The 22,653-nt window shown below is 41.2% G+C and overlaps 2 protein-coding genes across 2 annotated transcripts in view; one reads left to right on the top strand and one right to left on the bottom strand.

Moving 5' to 3' along the window:
• Positions 1-622, top strand: part of LOC144700713 (putative WRKY transcription factor 65) — a 2,802-nt gene extending 2,180 nt beyond the window's left edge. The window contains exon 3 of the mRNA XM_078572183.1: positions 1-622. This exon is cut by the window's left edge and continues 179 nt beyond it. Coding sequence (XP_078428309.1) covers positions 1-413 — 413 coding nt within the window. The 3' untranslated portion in view covers positions 414-622.
• A 7,504-nt stretch (positions 623-8,126) lies between these two features.
• LOC144700714 (uncharacterized) lies at positions 8,127-19,542 on the bottom strand. The gene is made up of 4 exons (XM_078572185.1): positions 19,253-19,542; positions 18,786-18,908; positions 8,738-8,860; positions 8,127-8,403 (listed from the first exon to the last, which is right to left on the bottom strand). Exons 1-4 carry the CDS (start codon positions 19,284-19,286, stop codon positions 8,339-8,341), a joined length of 345 nt encoding a protein of 114 aa, XP_078428311.1. The 5' UTR covers positions 19,287-19,542; the 3' UTR covers positions 8,127-8,338.
• Positions 19,543-22,653: the final 3,111 nt, after the last annotated feature.

The following is a 22,653-nucleotide window of genomic DNA, read 5'->3' on the forward strand; positions in this document are numbered from 1 at the left end:
CGGCCCAAATTCCTTCATCCGTCGCCCAAGATCCGGCCTTTACCGGCAATCTCATTGCCGGCGATCTTTCCTTAACCATGATCGCCGACGACTTCGGCTGGTTCTCTGACGTGACGTCTGAGAACTTCTTCCCAAGCTCTGAAGCTTATCCTAACGAAGCCGTCGCCTCCAACTTTGGTAACAGAGACGGGTTGGAGCGAGAGGAAGAAGAAGAAGCAGCGCTCTTTGATGGGCTTGGCGAGCTGCCGGAGTGCGCCGTCGTCTTCCGCAGAGGCGTTCTGGACCGTCAGATCCGCGTTCCCGTCGACGGTTGGCACCGTCGGATAAGCGGCCCTCTCTTGGATATCGACAGTGTCTTCCCTGCTGGTTCGAGGAAAGAACCCACCGCCCGATCTGCTCCGTTGATCTCGTGATGGACGGCCCCTGGCCGCCCAGTTCTTGGTGATCTTCTCGTTTCCGGCAGCACACAGTTTACAGAGAAACTTACGGTTACATGAAGCCCCCATTTTATGAATATTTAGTTCACATGACCTCAGCATGGGATGGGTGGGGGCTGAACAAAGTATTCAATTCAATGGGTGATGTGAATTATCGAAATAAGATGGGATTATTCAAATGTTAATTGATGTCTTGGTTCCTAAAGCCAGATGAATAGGTATGTTGTTGGGAAAATATCTTGTTCTGATCGGGATAGGCATGGCCATATTGAAATCATGGGGCTAGCATCGCCGCTGTTTCACACTTTTAACTGACGATGAAATAATGTTCACAAGAAATATGAAGTATGTCATCAGCTGATAAAAATATTGAAGTGAACTTACCGAAACCCAGACTTTAGATTTGGAGTCCTAGAAGAAACCATCCTGTCTTCCATCCAAGGCCCCCGGACGGGACAGTTTTTTCATCCCGTGACTTTTAATTATCGTCCCTTTTATAGATCGGTGGATGATTATACATCCTCTCATTTATCTGATCTCCCAGACAAGATAATTTTTTCGTCCATGGAGGAAATAACCGTCACATCTGCGTCTATGCAACATATATGGAGCATATTTCACTTCAGGTTTGCAAGATTATAATTTTAGGCACTCAAACAAGACATGATTTTTCGAGATTATTATGTGATCACATTCTTTCATTATGAAACCCAAGTTTTAAAGATTTTGGATAATTTCTATAGAAAGAAAGTTACTCTCAATGTTGAACTTGATTAGATATTTACACGCGTATATTCGCAAGTGTCGGTCTGTTGTATAAGCCATATCCTCAAAGAATATTAACAAAGTGGGCACATTGAAAAATATGTGCAATGATAAAAAAAGTATCGACCAAGGCCTGCGCTATGCATATAACTCAAATAAGACTAGTCTTTATAAAATAAATGAATAGAATAAAACATTAGCTCAGTACTAATCAATCAGTGCAGGTATAATAGAGTTAAAAATGAGATTTTATCATTTTAATGAGATAACTTTGCTGCTTATAAAGTAATATTTACCTATCTCATCGCATTAAAATTAAACATGAATAAAATTTAAACATCTAACATAATAAAAACTACATCAGCCGACAAATAATAGATATTATTATGTTTTTGTCATGAATAGGAATTTCTTTGGAATTGGTAGAAATCAAATCTGAAGGTGACAAAACATTTGGTTTTATCTCAGGCCTATCACAGTGTGTGGCATCAAATTATATTCACCCACATGTGAAAATTGTCTTTATGTTTTGAATATTGTGAATATTGCTCTTTTATAGACGTTGAGTTAATTATAGATACATAATTTACATCTTCTCAATTGGCAAACATGAATAATGTATGTATCGTGCATAAGGTATATATTTTTGCACACAAATCTTAAGAGGCTTTCATCCAGCTAAGAAAAATAAAAAAACTATTATCTTCATAGAATCATCAACAGTCTTCATCAAAATTTTATTTAAAACTAAAGCATAACAAGAACCGGCATGTTCCTTGAGGATATGATGTATTCAAGAAAAAGTAATTGATATTATTTGCAAAAATATGACACTTGATGGTGCACATTGTATTTCTGCACAATATTTATTTGGTCTGGATGACTGAGCTTGCGCAGCCCATCACTATACTTCACACTAAGAATATAATAACCTACAGGACTGGGTCAAGGCGTTGATTTTTTAAACTTCCATGAAGTATCCTCATCATTGAGGGCCGTGATGAAACAGATGCCGGGTGAGCCCTCAAAATATATAATAGAATAAAAATAACGTATATAATACATTTTATAAAAAGGCTATCCTCCATCTTCTCATCCTAACTTCACCCTCATTGAATCTTCAATAAAGCGTCCAGTGATGTTACATTATCCCTAACGTGGAAAATTACAAGAATTCCCATGGAATGACATCATTTGCATACAGTAAAGTTAGATTAAACACATTATAATGGTTGAAATATCTAGAAGACTTATTGAACTGGCATGTAACGTGTCTCAGGAGAGAAAGGGGTGACGAAAAATGCTGTAACATTCACTGGTGACCTCAATCCGATTATACAATGGCAAAATGCTCACCAACTGTTATATTGCATACAGTGAGATCACCAACTGTTATACTGCATATATTGAGATAACCAACTATTCCGAAGCCTACTTTGGAGGGCTGTATCCGAAACCGGTTTGACATTGGGGAAAGAGATAGAATATGAGAGAAAGGGACAGCTTTGACATTTTCGGCCAAGTGGAGGCATCATACTATGCAATTGGGTCAAATGTGATGAGAATAGACAGCATGGGAGTTATGGGCTTATAGACTTTGGAGGTTGTGATGACTTCAACAAGAGCTGTTGATTGGCTCTCCCCTCCACGTGAAGATGAACAAGATAAAACAGGAAAGATAGATTTTTTCCAAAGGGAAGCTGCAGGACCCCTTCTGTCCTATTTTGTCCAGCTTTCTTTGTAATATTTTAGAGAATTATAGACAACAGTCAACCCCATAATCTTGAGAGAAAGTCAAGTGGATTGCTTGGTTTACTTACTAAGAGAGGTCATGGCCGACATGTCTATCTGTTTTTCTATCCACAAGTGTATTAATTACTTGTGTGTAGGCGGAGGCGTAGATTAGAAAACGGACGAGTCTTTAAAGTCAAAACTGCGTCTGCATGCACGCCGGATGAGCATTTACTCCTCTCCGTAGCCGCCGGCTACCCACCTCTTTTCTCCCCCCACCACGTGGCCACTCTCTTATCCCCAAACTCTCGCTTACAAGAGAGAGAGAGAGAGAATGAAAGTGAAACAAGAGAGAATATGAGAGGAGATGAGAGCGGGTGCATGTGAAACAAGAGAGTGAGGGAGAGTGAAAAGAGACAAAAAAGAGGAAGGGAGAGAGTGGAGAGAGAGAGAGAGAGAGCAGATGAGAGAAGAGAAGAGAGGGGTTGGGAGAGAGTGAAAAGAGGGAGTAAAAAGGGAGGGAGAGAGAAAAAATTGAGAGAAGAGAAGAGAGAGGGTGGGATAGAGTGAAAAGAGAGAGTAAACAGAGAGAGAGAGAGAGAGATGAAAGAAGAGAAGAGAGAGGGTGGGAGAGAGTGAAAAGAGAGAGTAAACAGAGAGAGAGAGAGAGAGAGAGAGAGAGAGAGAGAGAAGAGAAGAGAGAGTGTGTGTGAAACAAGAGAGAGGGAGGGAGAGAGTGAAAAGAGAGTAAAAAGGGAGCGAGAGAGACGATGAGAGAAGAGAAGAAAGAGTGTGTAAAACAAGAGAGAGGAAGGGAGAGTGGAAAGAGAGAGTAAAAAGGGAGCGAGAGAGAGAGAGAGAGAGAGAGAGAGAGAGAGAGTGAAACAAGAGAGAGAGAGAGGAAGGGAGAGTGAAAAGAGAGAGTAAAAAGGGAGCGAGATAGAGAGGAGAGAGAGAGAGAATATGAGGTAAGAGAAGAGAGAGTAAACACAGAGAAAGAGAGAGAGAGAGAGAAGAGCAGAGAAGAGAGAGTGTGTGTGAAAAAAGAGAGAGGGAGGAAGAGTGAAAAGAGAGAGTAAAAAGGGAGCGAGAGAGACGATGAGAGAAGAGAAGAAAGAGTGTGTGAAACAAGAGAGAGAGGAAGGGAGAGTGAAAAGAGAGAGTAAAAAGGGAGGGAGAGAGAGAGGAGAGAGAGAGAGAGAGAGAGAATATGAGGTAAGAAAAGAGAGAGGGTGGGAGAGAGTGAAAAGAGAGAGTAAACAGAGAGAGAGAGAGAGAAGAGCAGAGAAGAGAGAGTGTGTGTGAAAAAAGAGAGAGGGAGGGAGGAGTGAAAAGAGAGAGTAAAAAGGGAGCAGAGAGACGATGAGAGAGAGAGAGAGAGAGAGAATGTGAGGAACAAGAGAGAGAGGAAGAGAGAGTGAAAGAGAGAGTAAAATGAGAGAGAGAGAGAGAAGAGAAGAAGAGAATGTGTAAAACAAGAGAGAGAGGAGGAGAGAGTGAAAAGAGAGAGTAAAAAGGGAGCAGAGAGACGATGAGAGAAGAGAAGAAAGAGTGTGTGAAACAAGAGAGAGAGGAAGAGAGAGTGGAAAGAGAGAGTAAAATGGGAGCGAGAGAGACGATGAGAGAAGAGAAGAAAGAATGTGTAAAACAAGAGAGAGAAGGAGGGAGAGAGTGAAAAGAGAGAGTAAAAAGGGAGCGAGAGAGACGATGAGAGAAGAGAAGAAAGAGTGTGTGAAACAAGAGAGAGAGGAAGGGAGAGAGTGAAAAGAGAGAGTAAAAAGGGAGGTAGAAAGAGAGAGGAGAGAGAGAGAGAGAATATGAGATAAGAGAAGAGAGAGGGTGGGAGAGAGTGAGAAGAGAGAGTAAAAAGGGAGGGAGAGAGAGAGAGGACAGAGAGAGAGAATATGAGATAAGAGACGAGAGAGGGTGGGAGACAGTGAAAACAGAGAGTAAAAAGGGAGGGAGAGAGAGAGAAGATGAGAGATGAGAAGAGAGTGTGTGTGAAACAAGGGAGAGGGTGGGAGAGAGTGAAAAGAGAGTAAAAAGGGAGGGAGACAGTGAAGAGAGAGAGAGAGAGAGAGAGAGAAAAGATGAGAGAAGAGACGAAAGTGTGTGTGTGAAACAAGAGAGAGTGAAAAGAGAGGGTAAAAAGGGAGGAGAGAGAGGGGAGAGAGAGAGAGGGAGGGAGAGATAGAGAGAGAACGAGAGAGAAGATGAGATACGAGAAGTGAGAGTGTGTGTGAAACGAGGGACGGAGGGGGAGAATGAAAAAAGAGTAAAACGAGGAGGGAGAGAGAGAAAGAAGATGAGAGAAGAGAGAGAGTGTGTGAAACAAGCCAGATGGGGAAGGAGAGAGTGAAAAGAGAGCAAAAAGAGATAAAGTGCAAGAGAGTGAAGAGAGAGAGTGTGTGAGACGAGAGCAAAAAGAGGAGGGAGATAGTAAAAAGAGAGAGGGAGAGAGAGAATGAAAAGAGAGAGAAGAGAAGAGAGAGAACGTGTGTGAAACAAGTGAGAGAGGGAGGGAGAGAGTGAAATGAGAGAGAGGGAAGAGAAAGGGAGGGAGAGAGAAAGAGGAGACAAAGGGGAGACAGAGAGGAATGAATGACCGAAATAAAGAGAGAATGGGAAAAGAGAGAGATAAACAGGAAGATACATCAAAGGAGAGTTTGGGAGGGGAGAGAGAGTGGGAGTATACTGCATGATTGTTTAGGACAGGGACGAAAGACGGGATGCGATGATGTTAGTCTCATCTCACGTCCCGTCTCATGTCCCATCCCCAATATTTTCTTCCACATCCCATCGGCTACCGCTCCTCCCGCTTGGCTCCTGCTCGGCCTCCGATTTCTGGCTTTTGGCTCCCCCTCAGTGAAATAAATTAATAACTAATTGTCGTTAACAAAATGGATTTTTCGTCCACTTCTAATCATATGCCGTCCAATGCTCTGGACAGGATAGTTTTTTCACCCCTGGGTAAAAAAAAACCGTCCAGTCCGGAGACCAGCGGACGATTCTGTCTCTCGGATGGGGCGACTTTTTCATCCATGAATGTAATCATCATCTTATCTGTGTCTGTGCACTTTGAGTGGGAGCAAGAGAGAAAGAGAAAGAGGGGGAGAGAGAGAAAGTTAGAGAGAGAAAGAAGAGAAAGAGTGACAGAGGGAGAAAGAAAGAAGAGAGTGAGAGAGTTAGAGAGAAAGAAAGAAGAGAAAGAGTGACAGAGGGAGAAAGAAAGAAGAGAGTGAGAGAGTTAGAGAGAAAGAAAGAAGAGAGAGAGAGGGACAGAGAGGGAAAGAAAGAAGAGAGAGAGAGACTTAGAGAGAAAGAAAGAAGAAAGAGGGACAAAGAGAGAAAGAAAGAAGAGAGAGACTTAGAGAGAAAGAAGGAAGAGAGAGACTTAGAGAGAAAGAAAGAAGAGAGAAAGAAAGAAGAGAGAGAGAGACTTAGAGAGAAAGAAAGAAGAAAGAGGGACAAAGAGAGAAAGAACGAAACAAGAGAGAGAGAGACTTAGAGAGAAAGAAAGAAGAGAGAGAGAGACTTAGAGAGAAAGAAAGAAGAGAGAGACAGAGAGAGAAAGAAGGAAGAGAGAGACTTAGAGAGAAAGAAGGAAGAGAGAGACTTAGAGAGAAAGAAAGAAGAGAGAGACAGAGAGAGAAAGAAAGAAGAGAGAGAGAGACTTAGAGAGAAAGAAAGAAGAGAGAGACAGAGAGAGAAAGAAAGAAGAGAGAGAGAAAGAGAGAGAAAGAAAGAAGAGAGAGACAGAGAGAGAAAGAAAGAAGAGAGAGAGAGACTTAGAGAGAAAGAAAGAAGAGAGAGACAGAGAGAGAAAGAAGGAAGAGAGAGACTTAGAGAGAAAGAAAGAAGAGAGAGACAGAGAGAGAAAGAAAGAAGAGAGAGAGACTTAGAGAGAAAGAAAGAAGAGAGAGACAGAGAGAGAAAGAAAGAAGAGAGAGAGAGACTTAGAGAGAAAGAAAGAAGAGAGAGACAGAGAGAGAAAGAAAGAAGAGAGAGAGAGACTTAGAGAGAAAGAAAGAAGAGAGAGACAGAGAGAGAAAGAAGGAAGAGAGAGAGAGAGAGAGAGAAAGAAAGAAGAGAGAGAGAGAGAGAGAGAGAGAGAAAGAAGAGAGAGAGAGAGAGAGAGAGAGAGAAAAGAGAGAGAGACAGAGAGAGAAAGAAGGAAGAGAGAGACTTAGAGAGAAAGAAAGAAGAGAGAGACAGAGAGAGAAAGAAGGAAGAGAGAGACTTAGAGAGAAAGAAAGAAGAGAGAGACAGAGAGAGAAAGAAAGAAGAGAGAGAGAGACTTAGAGAGAAAGAAAGAAGAGAGAGACTTAGAGAGAAAGAAAGAAGAGAGAGACAGAGAGAGAAATAAAAAAGAGAGAGGGACAGAAAGAAAGAAAGAAGAGAGAGGGACAAAGAGAGAAAGAAAGAAAGAAAGAAGAGAGAGAGAGTTAGAGAGAAAGAAGGAAGAGAGAGAGAGAGAGAAAGAAAGAAGAGAGAGACAGAGAGAGAAAGAAGGAAGAGAGAGACAGAGAAAGAAAGAAGAGAGAGGGACAAAGAGAGAAAGAAAGAAAGAAAGAAGAGAGAGAGACTTAGAGAGAAAGAAAGAAGAGAGAGACAGAGAGAGAAATAAAAAAGAGAGAGGGACAGAAAGAAAGAAAGAAGAGAAAGGGACAGATAGAAATAAAGAAGAGAGAGAGACAGAGAGAGAAAGAAAAAAGAGTGAGGGACAGAGAGAAAGTAAGAAGAGAGAGGACAGAGAGAAAGAAAGAAGAGAGAGAGACAGAGAGAGACTTAGAGAGAGAAAGAAGAGAGAGGACAGAGAGAAAGAAAGAAGAGAGAGAGACAGAGAGAGAAATAAAAAAGAGAGAGGGACAGAAAGAAAGAAAGAAGAGAAAGGGACAGATAGAAATAAAGAAGAGAGAGAGACAGAGAGAGAAAGAAAAAAGAGTGAGGGACAGAGAGAAAGAAAGAAGAGAGAGGGGGACAGAGAGAGAAAGACAGAGATAGCGATAGTGGGAGAGATTGGGAGAGAAAGAGCACATGGGATCCAACTCACAAATTAATAATATTCTAAGATATGAGTACCACGAAGATAATGGCTCAGGGGTCCTTGGGAAAATGATGAGATCGTCAGCTGAGTAGATGCATTATACTTGCTGGCCCTTTCGTTGAAAAAAGGGTCATGTATATTTCACATTTATGATTCACATCATGATCATGATTATTTAAAATGTATATGGTCAGAACCATGTTTCACATACATGCTTTACTCTCTCTCTTGCAAGCACACACGATGGCTCACCAAACTCTGTCATTTTGAGATGGCCCACAAGTCAGGGTCGAGAAGAGGTAGAGATCCATACATAACTTTTATTAATACCTGATCTATGATGCTCTTCATGGCCGAGTCAACTCTCACGGATCAAATTGACCGGCTCACTTAAAACATACTTGGGCAATTCGTATTTCGCACCTGAAAGAGAAGTAAAAGTTAATTTTTTTTTTAAATGGGGAAACCAAATCCCACCAACTATCATGGGTAAGGCTCATCCATAGACTGAACTTTTGGTCAGTCATCCATCAGAGTAAAAACGGAACGGAACAGATGACTGAACAGACAGAGGACAACAGTAAGCCAAGATAAATCACCAGCACCGGATAACGGAACAGGACAGAATGGAAGGCATCAAGGCTTCCATCCAGTTTCCGTTCTGAGGTCAGGATGGATGACTGTAAGGAATAGAACGAATGATGTGATGTCATACATCCACGAGCCTTAATCATGGTAAGCAGAAGACTCAACGCACCTCTTTCATCGTAGCACGTAGTCAAGTCACCGCTGGCAATGATTATGCCAGCGCTGTCAATGATTGCCTGAGCCAGGGACAGGTCGGTGGCGTCAGCTGCTGCTCTAAGAGCATCCCAGATCTCTGTTTCAAATTTGAATGGTAATAAGCAAGGACAAAGGACTATCCAATGAATGATCATAAGAAAGGATGAGATAGAGATTTGAGATCATCATCATCAATATTTTAGGAGTATCATAGATCTCCAGCTGTCATTTGAATGATAATCATAAAAAGACAAATCATCCATCAAATTTGTGAACCAAAGACCGAGATGCTAAGATTATCTTCATTATCATCATCACATCATCGATATTCTAGGAGCATGTCAGATCTCTGTTTCCCATTTGAATGGTATGGGAAATATTAAGTACCAGTTAATGAATTATAATAGAAAAGCAGATGGAGTTGATATGCTAAGATCATCATCTTCATGATCCTCATCATCATCTTCTTCATCATCATCAATAGTATTCAAGGAATATCCCAGTTCTCTGGTTCCCATATGAATGCTAGTGAGAAAACGATAAAGCATAAATCAAAAATATGATCAGAAGATAGAGATGCTAAGATAAGTATCATTGATATTCAAGGAGCATCCCAGTCTTAATTTCCCATTGGAATAGTATAGGAAATAACAAAGAACCATTTACTGAATGGTCACGACAAATAAAGATGTTGAAATTATAATCATCGATAGTCTATGAGCATCTAGACGTCTGGTTCAGATTTGAGAGGAAATTAAAAAAGGCAGAGCACCATCGAATTTGAAGTCAGGGGAATGAGAGGAGGATACAGAGATTCTCCGATCATCATCGTCATCGATATCCCCAGGCCATCCTAGACTTCTGGATCCCGTTTGAATGGTAACAAAGAACAAAGGAGCCATAAAATTTATAACAGAGAGAATTAGAGAGAAATGCAGAGATCCTCATCATCATCATTATCATCATCGTCATTGTCATCCCAGAGCTATGTTTTCCATTTCAATGGTAACAAGAAAAAAAATGATACACAATTCTTCTATCAAAGTCTATGAACCGAATTCTTGCCAAGTAGTGCAAATCAAATTATCCAATGAGAAAATCAGTTCCGAATTCCCAAACTATAACCACACATCCATGTGATTGAATAGAGAAGAAAGAAGAGAGAAAGGATTGAGGATGACAGAGGACGTCCAGCTAGACTCCAGCTGCGGAAGATCGTGCTCCCCCTGCTATTTCTCTGACTGCAATCCCATTTCCAGTTCTTGAAAATTGGCCATACCCACTCCCTTTCCAGTGCCGAACAACCTTTTAAAGAGGTGTCGCATGTGCGACTGACCTTGTACATGTCTTTAACGGTACCCTGTACATGTCTGTTCTTATAAAGAACATATCGATCCAGCTTGTCTGCAAGTCCGAAGTTGGGGAAGCTTTTGTGTAGTTGTTAGGCACATTCCATGGTGGCTTCAACACTTGGAAGCTTAACCCATTTGACTAGTACTTTGGGCCCCTGCGATGTTAGATGAGTTTGAAACACAGCTTCGGGGTCAACTGCCATTCCCAATCAGCTGTTACAAATGTGAGATCAGGCTGAGCGATATGGGACTTTTCCAGCGCTTTTTTGCGTTTACAGGAACTGACTGATTTTGGAAGCATCCTCTTTCTGGTTTTGGAAGCTGTATCACATACTGTAGCCTGAGTGGGCTGTTTAGTAGAGGGATACACACAGGGATGGCTATGTGTGGCATAAGATCCAGTGGACGTGGTCGTTTTACCTGCCTTTGATTATCCAAAACCTGCAATTCGGATTCAGCTTTAGTGAAAAAATATATGATTTCTTGAATTCCGTATGGTCTGCATTTGTTTAATTTAGCTCGTATTCAGGCTTTAGCCCCCTTAAACTCGCAATCTCATAAACATCTGTGGGCAAGAGTGATAAGAAAGCAGCCAAATCTCCAAATTGTGATCAATAATATGAGACAGACTCAATATGTTCCAAGTTCATCAATGGCTGACATAAGGATTAAGCAGAAAAATTACAGCGGCATTTAAAGTGCTGCTGAAAAACTAGCCAATGATCAAAACCAAAGTTTTCTTCTGTATGAATGAACCATCCTAGCATTGAAACCAGGTGTAAATTTTCTGAATCTGGTATCCCATTAACCTTGAAAAATCATTCTACACAATCTAACCATGTTTGAGCATGCTCGCCATTAAAATAAGGTAAATCTCCCTTTCAAAATATCGCCTTATTTTCTGGTGGATTATCTTGATTGACAAGCACTCTAGCATACCTCAGTAATGCATCTGATGTACTCGATAGCATACATCAGAGTTACTCTCGAGCCTCATATTCATGGCTTTGAGTTGCTGCAGTACACTAGATAAGATTTCAGCTCTGTCTCCCATCTCCTTGATCGCCCCCCTTTCTACAATCTTCCTGATCTCTCATTGCCAAAAACTTTTGATCTTAGATGCTCTGAGATCAGTTTTGATACACAATTCTTGTATCAAATTTACTGAACCCAATTCTGGCAGAGTAGTCCAAATCAAACCATCCAATGTGAAAACCAGTTCAAAATTCCTAAACTATAATCTCAGATCCATGATATGGAATAGAGAAGAAAGAAGAGATTGAAGAACAAAGGATATCACACTGGACTTCTCCAGCCACAGAAGATCCCACTGCTCCTCGCCCTCATTTCCTGTTCTCAAAAAATGATGATATTCCCCTTATCCCACACAGAACGACCTTTAAGACGGTGTTGATATGGCTGTGCATGACTCTAACAGCACCCCCTTTCTTTTAAGTCGTCTTCCGTATGTTCTTTAAAAGAATGTATCAAATGCTCAGATGAATTTCCTTATCATCACCATTGTAAGAGAGCTATTTTTTACATTTGAATGGTAATATGAAAGAAATGTTCCATAGATTTTATCGTAAGAATGTGATCATAGAGATGACATAGAGATGCCGAGAATGTGATCATCAAATTCATCATCATCAACATGATAGGATTTCCCAGAACTCTATTTGAATGATTATAAGAAAAGACAGGATCCACAGAATTTTTTTCACATGATAGAGGGAAGATATAGGTGATGAGGTCATGATCATTATCATCAATATGAAAGGAACATCCCAGATCACTGTTTTTCACTTAAATAGCAATAAAACAACCAAAGGATTCATTAAATTTGTGATCTGTTAGATCATGCAGTACTAACTTATGGGCCAGAGGCCATGTATATGTAATAGAATAACCCTAGGGGATAATGGAAAACCTAACTGAGAGCAGCTGACTGAGAGGGCCCAATAGAGGCCCAATAAGAGCCCACTAAGGGCCCATTAAGGGCCCAATAGTGGGGAGCCCATTAGGGCTAAATATTAGGTCCAATAAGGGCCTGATGTTAATCAGGCCCAGTCTCCAACGGTCAGGAAACTGACCGTTGGACATCCAGCTGCGAAAAACAGCTGGATGTAACCTTTCCAACGGACATATTTTTCAAAAATATGACCGTTGGAAAGGCTGTTCTCTCTCTTGTTTAAAGTGTATAAAAGGGGGCACTGGTGAAGTAAATAGATGATCCATTTTTCTGCCCAATCTTCTGTGCATCTTTCTCTCTATCTCTCTCCTCTCCCATCCTCTCTCTCATTACTTACATGGTATCAGAGCAAGGCTCGACCTAAGCCTTGAAGCCCTGTTGCAGCCCTGTTGCAGATCTGTTGAAACCACCAATTGAAGATTGTTTGAAGTCCTGCTGCAGCCCTGTTGCAGCCCTATTGAAGCCTCTGATTGAAGTTGCTTGGAGCCTTGATTGAAGCCCTGTTTGAAGACTTTTTTGAAGACCTGCTGAAGCCTAAGTTCTGAGACTATCTCAGCAAGGTATTGCAGCAAGATATTCCCTAAACACTATGGGAAAATCCAGAACCCGAATGGCCGCAAAGGCTGAAAGGGAGACAGAGGAATTGGCTTCCCTAGCTACCTCCACTCCCGTGGCTGCCCCGACCGTTGCTGCTCGAGCAGTCTCCTCTACTCCAGCCCCTGCTTCGGCTCCAGTTTCAGCACCAACCATGCCATTCACTGCACCAGTCCAGGGTAGGCCTGTCCTACCCGACCTGGATATGAAGTACAACGGCCTCAACGGCCAAAAGTGGATCACCATGACTCAGAGGGCTCTCAAGGCAGCATACCTTGGGAGACATCTGACAGAGGAAGCCCCGTCAGAAGACGGAGCCGGGGTGGAAATATGGGAGTCTGAAGAAGCGCTCATCATGAATTGGATGTTGAAGAACATGGAAGACGAACAGAAGGACGAATATCTTCTGGTCGACTGTGTCCGAAACCTCTGGTTAGAGGTTAACAAATCGTGTGCAGAAATGCACAGCGATTTCCGGGTCTACGACCTCCGCGAGCAAGAGCGGACGCTGAGGCAAGGAAATCTGACGATCTCCACCTACTCCGCCAGGCTGAAGGCGATCTGTTAGTGAGATAGTCAGCCTTATGGGCTAATGGGTCCTATTCTATAAGCCCATTAGCCCTCTTATCATTCTCTCCCTCCTAGGGTATATGTATACCCAGCCATGTACTCTATTGAGTTATGTCATTATCTTCTTCCTTCCTCTCTTGACACGATCTGGCGGGAATTAGACCTCCTCTGGCCCACAGTTGATAAGAATTCTCCCTCCTACATTCGCGAAGTTAAATTTAGAACTTTGCAATTCTTGATGGGACTCAATCCCGAGTACGAGACCCTCCGAAGTCAGCTGCTGCACCAGGAAAGATTTCCCACGTTAGCAGAGGCGATCTCAGAGCTCCAAGGCGCAGAGAGCAGGAAGAAGCTGGGTAGCAAGGGAGGAGAAGCCTCCAAACCCACCGCAGCAGCCCACTTAGCAAAAAAGGAGCCTCAGCCCCCGGTACCACCTCAGCCCACGGCATTCCCCCAACAACCCAAGGCCCCTCCAAAGGAAGGTAATACCTCAGAACTCATCTGTGGGTATTGCAGAAAGCCCGGGCACATCAAACGGGACTGCCGAAGACTGGCATGGAAGGAGGAGCAGATCAAAAAGGGGACCTGGAATCCAGGTCAGCATAAGAAGGTCTACGTTGCCAGCGAAGGAGATCAACCACTTTCCACCGAGAAGGAAGAAACCGGGAGCGATATCCAGAAGATCATACAAGCTGAAATGAACAAGATTCTGCAGAAGATCAGCTCGACGTCCCTCGCACAGTCAGGTAAAAGTCTTGCATTTACCACCTTTAAGAATACTCAGCCAATCTTAGCTTCATGGGTATTAGATTCTGGGGCGACAGATCATATGTCACCCCACAGATCACTGTTTCAAACTTACGAGCTTGAAACAAAGAATCTCAAAGTTTTTACTGCCAATGGTGGGGTTTTAAAAGTAGAAGGCAGAGGAACCATCCTAATTAAAGGAAAAACCTTAAAGGGGGTACTCCACGTACCTGAGTTAAAGGCCAACCTCCTGTCTTTAATTCAGCTAGTGGATAGTACCGGGTGGCGTTTCTCCTTAGATTCTGACTGCTGTTTTCTCTGTTTAAAGGACACCGGGCAGAAGATTTCATCTGTTAGCAGGAGAGGCGGACTTCTCGTGCTAGATGAACTAAGGAAAGAAGATGGGCAGACGGTGGTCTATGCTGCCCGGCGTGAAGAGCGGGTCACCCTTCTCCATAGGAGACTAGGACACCCCTCATTTCATATTTTGAAACAGTTGCATCCCCAATTATTTAAGGGAATTATTTTTGAACACTTAATTTGTGAAAGTTGTCAGTTTGCCAAACATAAGAGGTCCCCATACCTCAGTACGAATCACAGGGCCTCCTCGACCTTCGAATGTATTCATAGTGATGTATGGGGCCCCTGTTCCATATCTGTATTATCACACCAGAGATGGTTCATCCTATTTGTAGATGACTTCACTAGGTATACATGGGTATATCTATTGAAATCAAAGGCAGAAGTTCCATCTATCATCTTGCTGTTTTCTGAAATGATTCAAAATCAGTTTGGGAGAAGAATTAAGTGCCTGAGGTCCGATAATGCCAAGGAATACTTCTGCGGAGAAGTAAACACTTACATGGCAGAAAAGGGAATAGTTCATCAGTCCTCGTGTGTCAATACCCCTCAGCAGAATGGGCTTGCTGAGAGGAAGATTGGCCACATTATGACGTCTGCCAGGGCACTCTTATTTCAAGGAAATTTCCCCAAACACTATTGGACAGAGGCAGTGGCAACAGCCACACACCTCATCAATAGGACAGCGTCAAAGACACTGGGCCTCAAGGCCCCAATTGATCTCTTATCCTCTGAATTTCCTAATGTAACATTGAGAACTAACCTCCCAGCCAAGGTGTTTGGCTGTAGTGCATATGTTCATGTCCACAGTGCAGGAAAATTGGATCACAGGGCGGTGAAGTGCGTATTTTTGGGCTATTCCACCACGCAGAAAGGATATAAGTGCTACCATCCGGAGTCAAGAAAGGTATACGTTACTGCAGATGTAAAATTCGACGAGATCCGAATGTTTCATGGTACGGAAGATCGATCAGGGGCCTACCTGGAATCTGATGAAAGGAACGTCGACGGTGAAGTGCTCAGCAGACCTTCTGAATCGGAGGACGGTGAACAGGAATCAGAGGATACTACAGTGCCAGACCAAACCGAGGAGGAGGAGCCCCACACGTCCGCGGATGCCCCGAGAGAAGAATTGCTACCAGCAGAAGAAGCAAACCAGAGCAACAGTGGATGGTCGATCGCTGTCAGTAAAGGGACCTGGAAGTGTACAGAGACTAAACGGTATCCAGTAAGCAACTATATCTCCTATGACAGAATTTCCTCGGAATACAATCAGATTGTTCAGGCATTTATGGCTGTATCCATCCCTAAGAACGTCAGAGAAGCTCTGACATTCCCTGAATGGAAGAAAGCAATGGACGAGGAGATGGAAGCACTCGAGAAGAATGGTACCTGGGAGATAGGACCTCTCCCTAACGGAAAAAAGGTCGTCGGAAGCAGATGGGTCTTCACAGTCAAATACAATTCAGATGGGACAATTGCAAGGTATAAAGCAAGACTGGTAGCCCAAGGGTATACGCAGTCATACGGGATTGACTACAATGAAACATTTGCACCTGTGGCGAAATTGAACACCGTCAGAATCCTGATTGCGCTGGCAGCGATGTTCCGATGGAAATTACATCAATATGATGTGAAGAACGCCTTTCTACATGGAGAGCTCGAAGAAGAGGTATATATGGCTCAACCTCCTGGGTATCATGTGAGTGGAAATCCCAGAGATGTGTGTCATCTCAGAAAGATAGATGGACTTAAGCAGTCTCCTAGAGCCTGGTTCGGCAAGTTTTTCAGAGCCATGCTTGCAGCTGGGTACTCTCAGAGTGAGGGGGATCACACTCTATTCATAAAACACGGTAAGGAAGGTAAGATTTCAGTATTGATAGTCTACGTAGACGACATTATAATAACGGGAAATGACGATGGTGAAATTCAGAACTTGGAAAAATACCTCTCATCATTGTTTGATATTAAATCTCTTGGACCCCTAACCTATTTTCTAGGTATTGAAGTGGCCTACTCGGGATCGGGGATTGTGCTTTCTCAGCACAAGTACATTCTGGATCTGTTAAAGGAAACTGGGAAATTGGAGTACAGGCCAGCTGCGACCCCAGTAGACATTAACGTCAAATTAAAGGCACAGCAACATGAGAAGGACGCACCGGTGGACAAGACCTCATTTCAGAAGCTCATAGGAAAGCTCCTCTACCTCAACCATACAAGGCCAGACATAGCATTTGCAGTGAATTCTCTGAGTCAGTTCATGAACAATCCTCGAGAATCTCATCAGAGCGCAGCTGACCGAATTCTGGCATACTTGAAGGGTTCCATTGGACAGGGACTGTTCTTTAGAACAGGAGGTGAGCCTAGGATCACCCTCTATACTGACTCTGATTATGCAGGTTCATTTGAGGACAGCCGCTCTACATCGGGATATTGCAGCTTCCTCGGCGAAAACCTCATCACCTGGCGCAGTAAGAAGCAGAAGGAAGTCTCCCTTTCGAGTGCTGAAGCTGAACTCCGAGCCTTGAAGAAGGGAGTTTGCGAAGGAATGTGGCTCCAAGGCATCTTGAAGGACCTACACCTATATAACAACAAAGGTATGATCCTACATTCAGACAGCAAGTCGGCCATCGCAATGGCATGGAACCCAGTTCAACATGAACGTACGAAGCACGCGCGTGTGGCACGACACTACATCAAACAAAATATCGACGAGGGCTACATCATCCCACAATACGTCCCTACTTCGGATCAGACGGCGGACATCTTCACGAAGGGCATCCCAGGCCCACAATTCTAGACGTTGGTGTCCAAGTTGGGCATGATCAACATCTATACCCAACTTGCGGGGGGGTGTTAGATCATGCAGTACTAACTTATGGGCCAGAGGCCATGTATATGTAATAGAATAACCCTAGGGGATAATGGAAAACCTAACTGAGAGCAGCTGACTGAGAGGGCCCAATAGAGGCCCAATAAGAGCCCACTAAGGGCCCAATAGTGGAGAGCCCATTAGGGCTAAATATTAGGTCCAATAAGGACCTAATATTTACTGGGCCTGATTAACATCAGGCCCAGTCTCCAACGGTCAGGAAACTGACCGTTGGACATCCAGCTGCGAAAAACAGCTGGATGTAACCTTTCCAACGGACATATTTTTCAAAAATATGACCGTTGGAAAGGCTGTTCTCTCTCTTGTTTAAAGTGTATAAAAGGGGGCACTGGTGATGTAAATAGATGATCCATTTTTCTGCCCAATCTTCTGTGCATCTTTCTCTCTATCTCTCTCCTCTCCCATCCTCTCTCTCATTACTTACATGATCAAAAGAAAGATAGAAGGACATAAATATGCTGAGATCATCATCAAAATCATCCTCATTGATTTTTTCTGAAAATCCAAAATCTATATTTCCCATTCGAATGGTAATAAGAAAGGACAAAAGATTGATTCAATATGTGATTAGATGAGACAGGTGATAAGCGAGATGGCCAGATCCCTAACATATGAATAATAATTGTTTTTGAAGAAAACATCATAATAATAATATTCTAGGAGCATTCCAGTTCTCTGATTCCTTTTTGAATTGTAAAGAAATAAACATGGATCCGTCTAACTTATGATAAGAAGAACAAGCGGATGATATAGAGATACTGAGAACATCATCGCAATCATCATCAATATTCGAGATCATCCCAAATCTCTGTTTCCCATTTGAATGTAAATAAGATAACACAATGGATCCATCAATATGATCAGAAGAATTAGATGAGATAGAGACGCTGAAAGCATCACCATCACCATCGATCTTCTAGATGTATCCCAGATTGCTAAACAATTTAGGTCACAAAACGAAAATACAAAGGATCCATCGAATTTATAACACAAGATATAAAGGAAACATAGATCCTGAGATCATTATCAGAATCAACATGATCATTGATGTAACAGGATCATTCTAGATATATGTTTCCCATTCGAATATAGATGAGAAAACAAAGATCCATCAAATTTATGATCACAAGAAAGAGAGGATGAGATTGAGATGATAAGATCATCATCATAATTTCTTCAAAAAAAAAGATCATAATCATAATCGATATTCTGGGAGCCTTCACTATTAACACATGCATCTAGCACTTTGTGGTCATAGAGAGAAAATCTTGGAAAAGAATGAGACAGACATAGTGAGACCACCATCACCATCAAAATCATCTCAAGTAATCCAAGAGGTCAATCACCAGTTAACTACAGACCTATTTTCATACATCCCTAATCCCAGGAAATTACGACAAAGAAAAAAAAATTCTCCCAATCAGAATAAAAGAAACGACAGATATGAATATATATCAAAAAATCATGCAAAACAGAAATATATCTCAATTTTCTGGAGAAATCTTAGGTCCTGGGGGTATGGATGGAAGAACACCTTTCTGGCCACCATAGTGGGGCTCCGTATCCCAAAACTCATCACGCATGCGTTTCAATTCTGCCTGAGTAAGCGGCTGGCTATGCTTCCAAGGCCTCGGCTTCCGCAATTTCTTAGAATTTTCTGCCAACAAGAATTACGCTAAAATTATTAAATCTGCCTCAAGATAACAGTAAGTTTGGAAAACATAAAATAAAACAAAAAATGAGCCAGAAAATCCCCCCCCGATTTCCAATTTAGATCAAACGGACTAAAACACAGAAACCCAATTTAGATAAGCGCAAATCAAACAGAAAAAATAAACTCAAAAGCAGACACACTAGAGAATTCGTTACAAGGAAGATCTCCTTCCAAAATATTCGTTCCAAGAACAATAAAAAAAAGCAAGCATAAATTCAACTACCCAACAGCAGATCGATCCAATCCCCAATTCCTATTCAAAAAGTAATAAAATGGACAGAAATAACCTCCTTTATTCTGAGTGGATCCAGCGCAACCCATCTTCTCTCCTGTTCTTGCGCGTTCTTCTCAGACGATAAATGGCATTAAATCATCCGGGTCACACTGGAAACCTCCTCGTACACCTCGAATACTCCGATTTCAATGGACCGATGCCACAGAACTCGCCAGAGCTTCCATGGCCACGCAGGAAGAGAATTTGTCGCGAAGTAGAAGAAGGGTTTTCGCTGCTCCAAATTGCAGATACACAGTCTAAGTAAAGTTCGTCTCTTTACCTGCAAAAGACCCTTCAAAATCTTCCAAGCGTTCATTCTTCCCCCCCCAGATTGGCTCTACCCTTTATGCCCTTCCCATGGTTTTATTAACTCTAAAGTGTATGTATAAAAAGTTCACATACTAATAATAGAATAGAATGAAGAGGAAAGGTACTGTTTTTGTTCACTTTTGAGATAATAAGTGAAAATTTTTAGGGAAAAAATATATAACGAAGTTGATAATTTTGCAAAAGATTGTGTTATTTAGTAGAATAAAATGAAGGGGGAAGGTACGGTTCTTGTTCACTTTTGAGTTAATAAGTGAAAATTTTTAGGAAAACAATATACAATGATAATTTTGTAAAAAATTGTGCTATTTAGTGGAATAAAATGAAGAGGAAAGGTACAGTTTTTGTTCACTTTTGAGAAAATAAGTGAAAATTTTAGGTAAAAAATATACTTTGAAGATGATAATTTTGTAAAATATTGTGCTATTTAGTAGAATAAAATGAAGATGAAAGGTACGGTTTTTTTTCACTTTTGAGATAATAAATGAAAACTTTAAATAAAAAATATACGATGAAATTGATAATTTTGCAAAAGATTGTGTTATTTGTAGGTCAGAGTCGCAGGTACTTGAAAAATGCCTATTAAAATCTTTTGGTTCGTTTTGGCGTAGAAGTCCTTGAATGAGAAAAAAAAGTCAATGGTGGATTTGATAATATGCATTATTATGATGATATACATACTCTTTCTAAATTTCAGTGTTAGCATGGATTTGATAATTTTTGTCCATCATATTTCCACCAAAATTTTGCTTATTGTGCAATTATTATCTATTTGGATTTTATTTTATCAATCCCACTTGGGTTGAAATCAATTAAAACATATAATTATATTTTAATTTGAATGACATGCAGGACCGAAGTAAAATACTAATTAGAAGTTGATGATGAAGAAGACACAAATGGGCATACATTTGCACATATTGGAGCTAGTGCATTGGCCCAATGGGCCTAATAGTAGCAGTTACAGCTAAAGCACATGAAGACCTAGATATTCCATTGCAACTTGGGGTAGATCTAATCCAAATGGCAACATGTCATTATGGTTCATCATGGGTCTTCCTCTCAGCTCAAGAAAATGACTCAATGACCCCAAAAGTAGACCCGAATGATATGCTTGATAAAACGATAAGCAAATATCGGCATTGAAAAAATAGAGCTGGATTCAAATTAAAGGAAAATTAAAAATTGGGCCTGATGGAAAAATAAAGTTTATCATAATTTAGGAGAGTAAGATAGGTATTTTAGACATTTGACTCGCAAGGTATGAAACATTGTAGCTTCTCTCTCCTCATTTTCTAAGCATGCTTGCATTAGCGGTTTGATTTATAGGCTCTAAGATCATAAATCACCAAATACTGAAATCTAGCATATTTTATTATTGTTGCTTTGGTTCTTGCTTTTTTCGTGCAAAGTGGAAGGCTTGAGTGGAGTGTTCAGACCTAGGAAGAACCATTTAATGGATATCAACATTACATGTGTCTTTCTCGCACTATAAGTACTTAGTACTCTCTCCCTCCTTTCTAAGAAACTCCTTAATCATAATTAGATTTCAAATCAACAATTCGTCACTTTTCCAGCCTATCTCTCCTTCGTTTCCTTATAATAATCACACCTTACTCTCTTAAGACATGCTAAAGTTCATATTTAAATATATTCCTTCATGCAGTTGGAACCTTTACTCTGTATTCAGATTCTAAGAAATTTTACTGGGAAGAAGATACACACTTTGTATTCAGTTTCTGAGAAAAATTTACTGAACATGATTACAGTAGTACATTTGTATTGGTATAAAAAGGTATTTTAAGATTATCTAAGGCCCATGTGTAAAAACATTTTTTCTTATTTCTTGTCACTTTTATAGCACACCCCAGGAAAGGGCTCCCAGAAGGAAACATGCTCTCCTGAAGTTATTTGAAGGGTTTGAAGATTTTTCTTTGTGGTCATTTCTTCCTCACTCTTTTTTGTTACTGGTGTAAAGCCTCTAGTCTGGGAAGAAGATATGCACTCTAATAAGTGTATTTTGAATGACAAGCATCCCCAACTTTGATTTTAATACCTATAAAATACCAAAACATTTCTTCAGATCTGTCTGTATTTTACTTCTCATCTCCATTTATATTTCTTCTCCCCTATTAATAGAAAAAGCCCACTCTTTCTTCTGCAACTTCTCCCTTTGCAACTATGTACTCTTCTCTCTCTCTCTCTCTCTCTCTCTCTCTCTCTCTCTCTCTCTCTCTCTCTCTCTCTCTCTCTCTCTCTCTCTCTCTCTCGCTCTCTCTCTCTCTCTCTCTCTCTCTCTCTCTCTCTCGCTCTCTCTCGCTCTCTCTCTCTCTCTCGCTCGCTCTCTCTCGCTCGCTCTCTCTCTCTCGCTCTGTCTCTCTCTCTCTCTCTCTCCCTCTCTCTCTCTCTCTCTCTCTCTCTCTCGCTCTCTCTCTCTCTCTCTCTCTGTCTCTCTGTCTCTCTCTCTCTCTCTCTCTCGCTCTTGCTCTCTCTCTGTGAGCCTACTCAGCTCATTTATTAACCTTATCACTTCCCCATGGATTCACCCCTTGATTTCACTTTATCATATATACTGTTACTAAGCTGAAAACATATAAATTTATTATGGAGGTCTATTTTCATGCAATGGCCATTAAAGACGCTAAAATGGACTTATCGAGAATAAAAGGGATTCAAAATGCTAAAAATTGAAGAAAAGGGATTCATTAGTGACTACTACCACAGAGCTTCATGTGCCTTGTACCTTTTCCATTCAATTTAGGCCCTCTTTTGTGTTAGACTTTTATCCATGTGGGCAGTTTTTTAACTCAAAACCATGTCATTGTAAAACACATAAGTTTTATATAAAAAATTAAGTTCAAAACCCACTAGAATGTCTAAAATAAAGAATGAAAAGGAAGGTTGTCTTTTAAAATCGAATAATTTGCTCAGACTAGATCAAGTTAAATGATGACATAGGAGAAAAGTATGCTAAAAATTACATAATTAATGACATGTAATCAAGATATTTGCTACCAAATCAAAATCAACTTAAAAACAAGTTAAAACCAGAACAATAATTGTTGACAGTGTCAACTCACCCAAAAT

Source organism: Wolffia australiana, chromosome 3 (genome assembly GCF_029677425.1).
Source record: "Wolffia australiana isolate 7733 chromosome 3, ASM2967742v1".
In the NCBI taxonomy this organism is placed as follows: domain Eukaryota; kingdom Viridiplantae; phylum Streptophyta; class Magnoliopsida; order Alismatales; family Araceae; genus Wolffia; species Wolffia australiana.

What these genes read in the sequence shown, in the direction of transcription:
- LOC144700714 (XM_078572185.1), bottom strand. Translation starts at nt 19,286, where the DNA reads ATGGGTTGCGCTGGATCCACTCAGAATAAAGGAG. An exon ending in ATCCACTCAGAATAAAGGAG is followed by an intron (nt 18,909 to 19,252) that starts GTTATTTCTGTC and finishes TCTTGTTGGCAG; the next exon opens with AAAATTCTAAGAAATTGCGG. An exon ending in TACGTGCTACGATGAAAGAG is followed by an intron (nt 8,404 to 8,737) that starts GTGCGTTGAGTC and finishes CTTCTCTTTCAG; the next exon opens with GTGCGAAATACGAATTGCCC.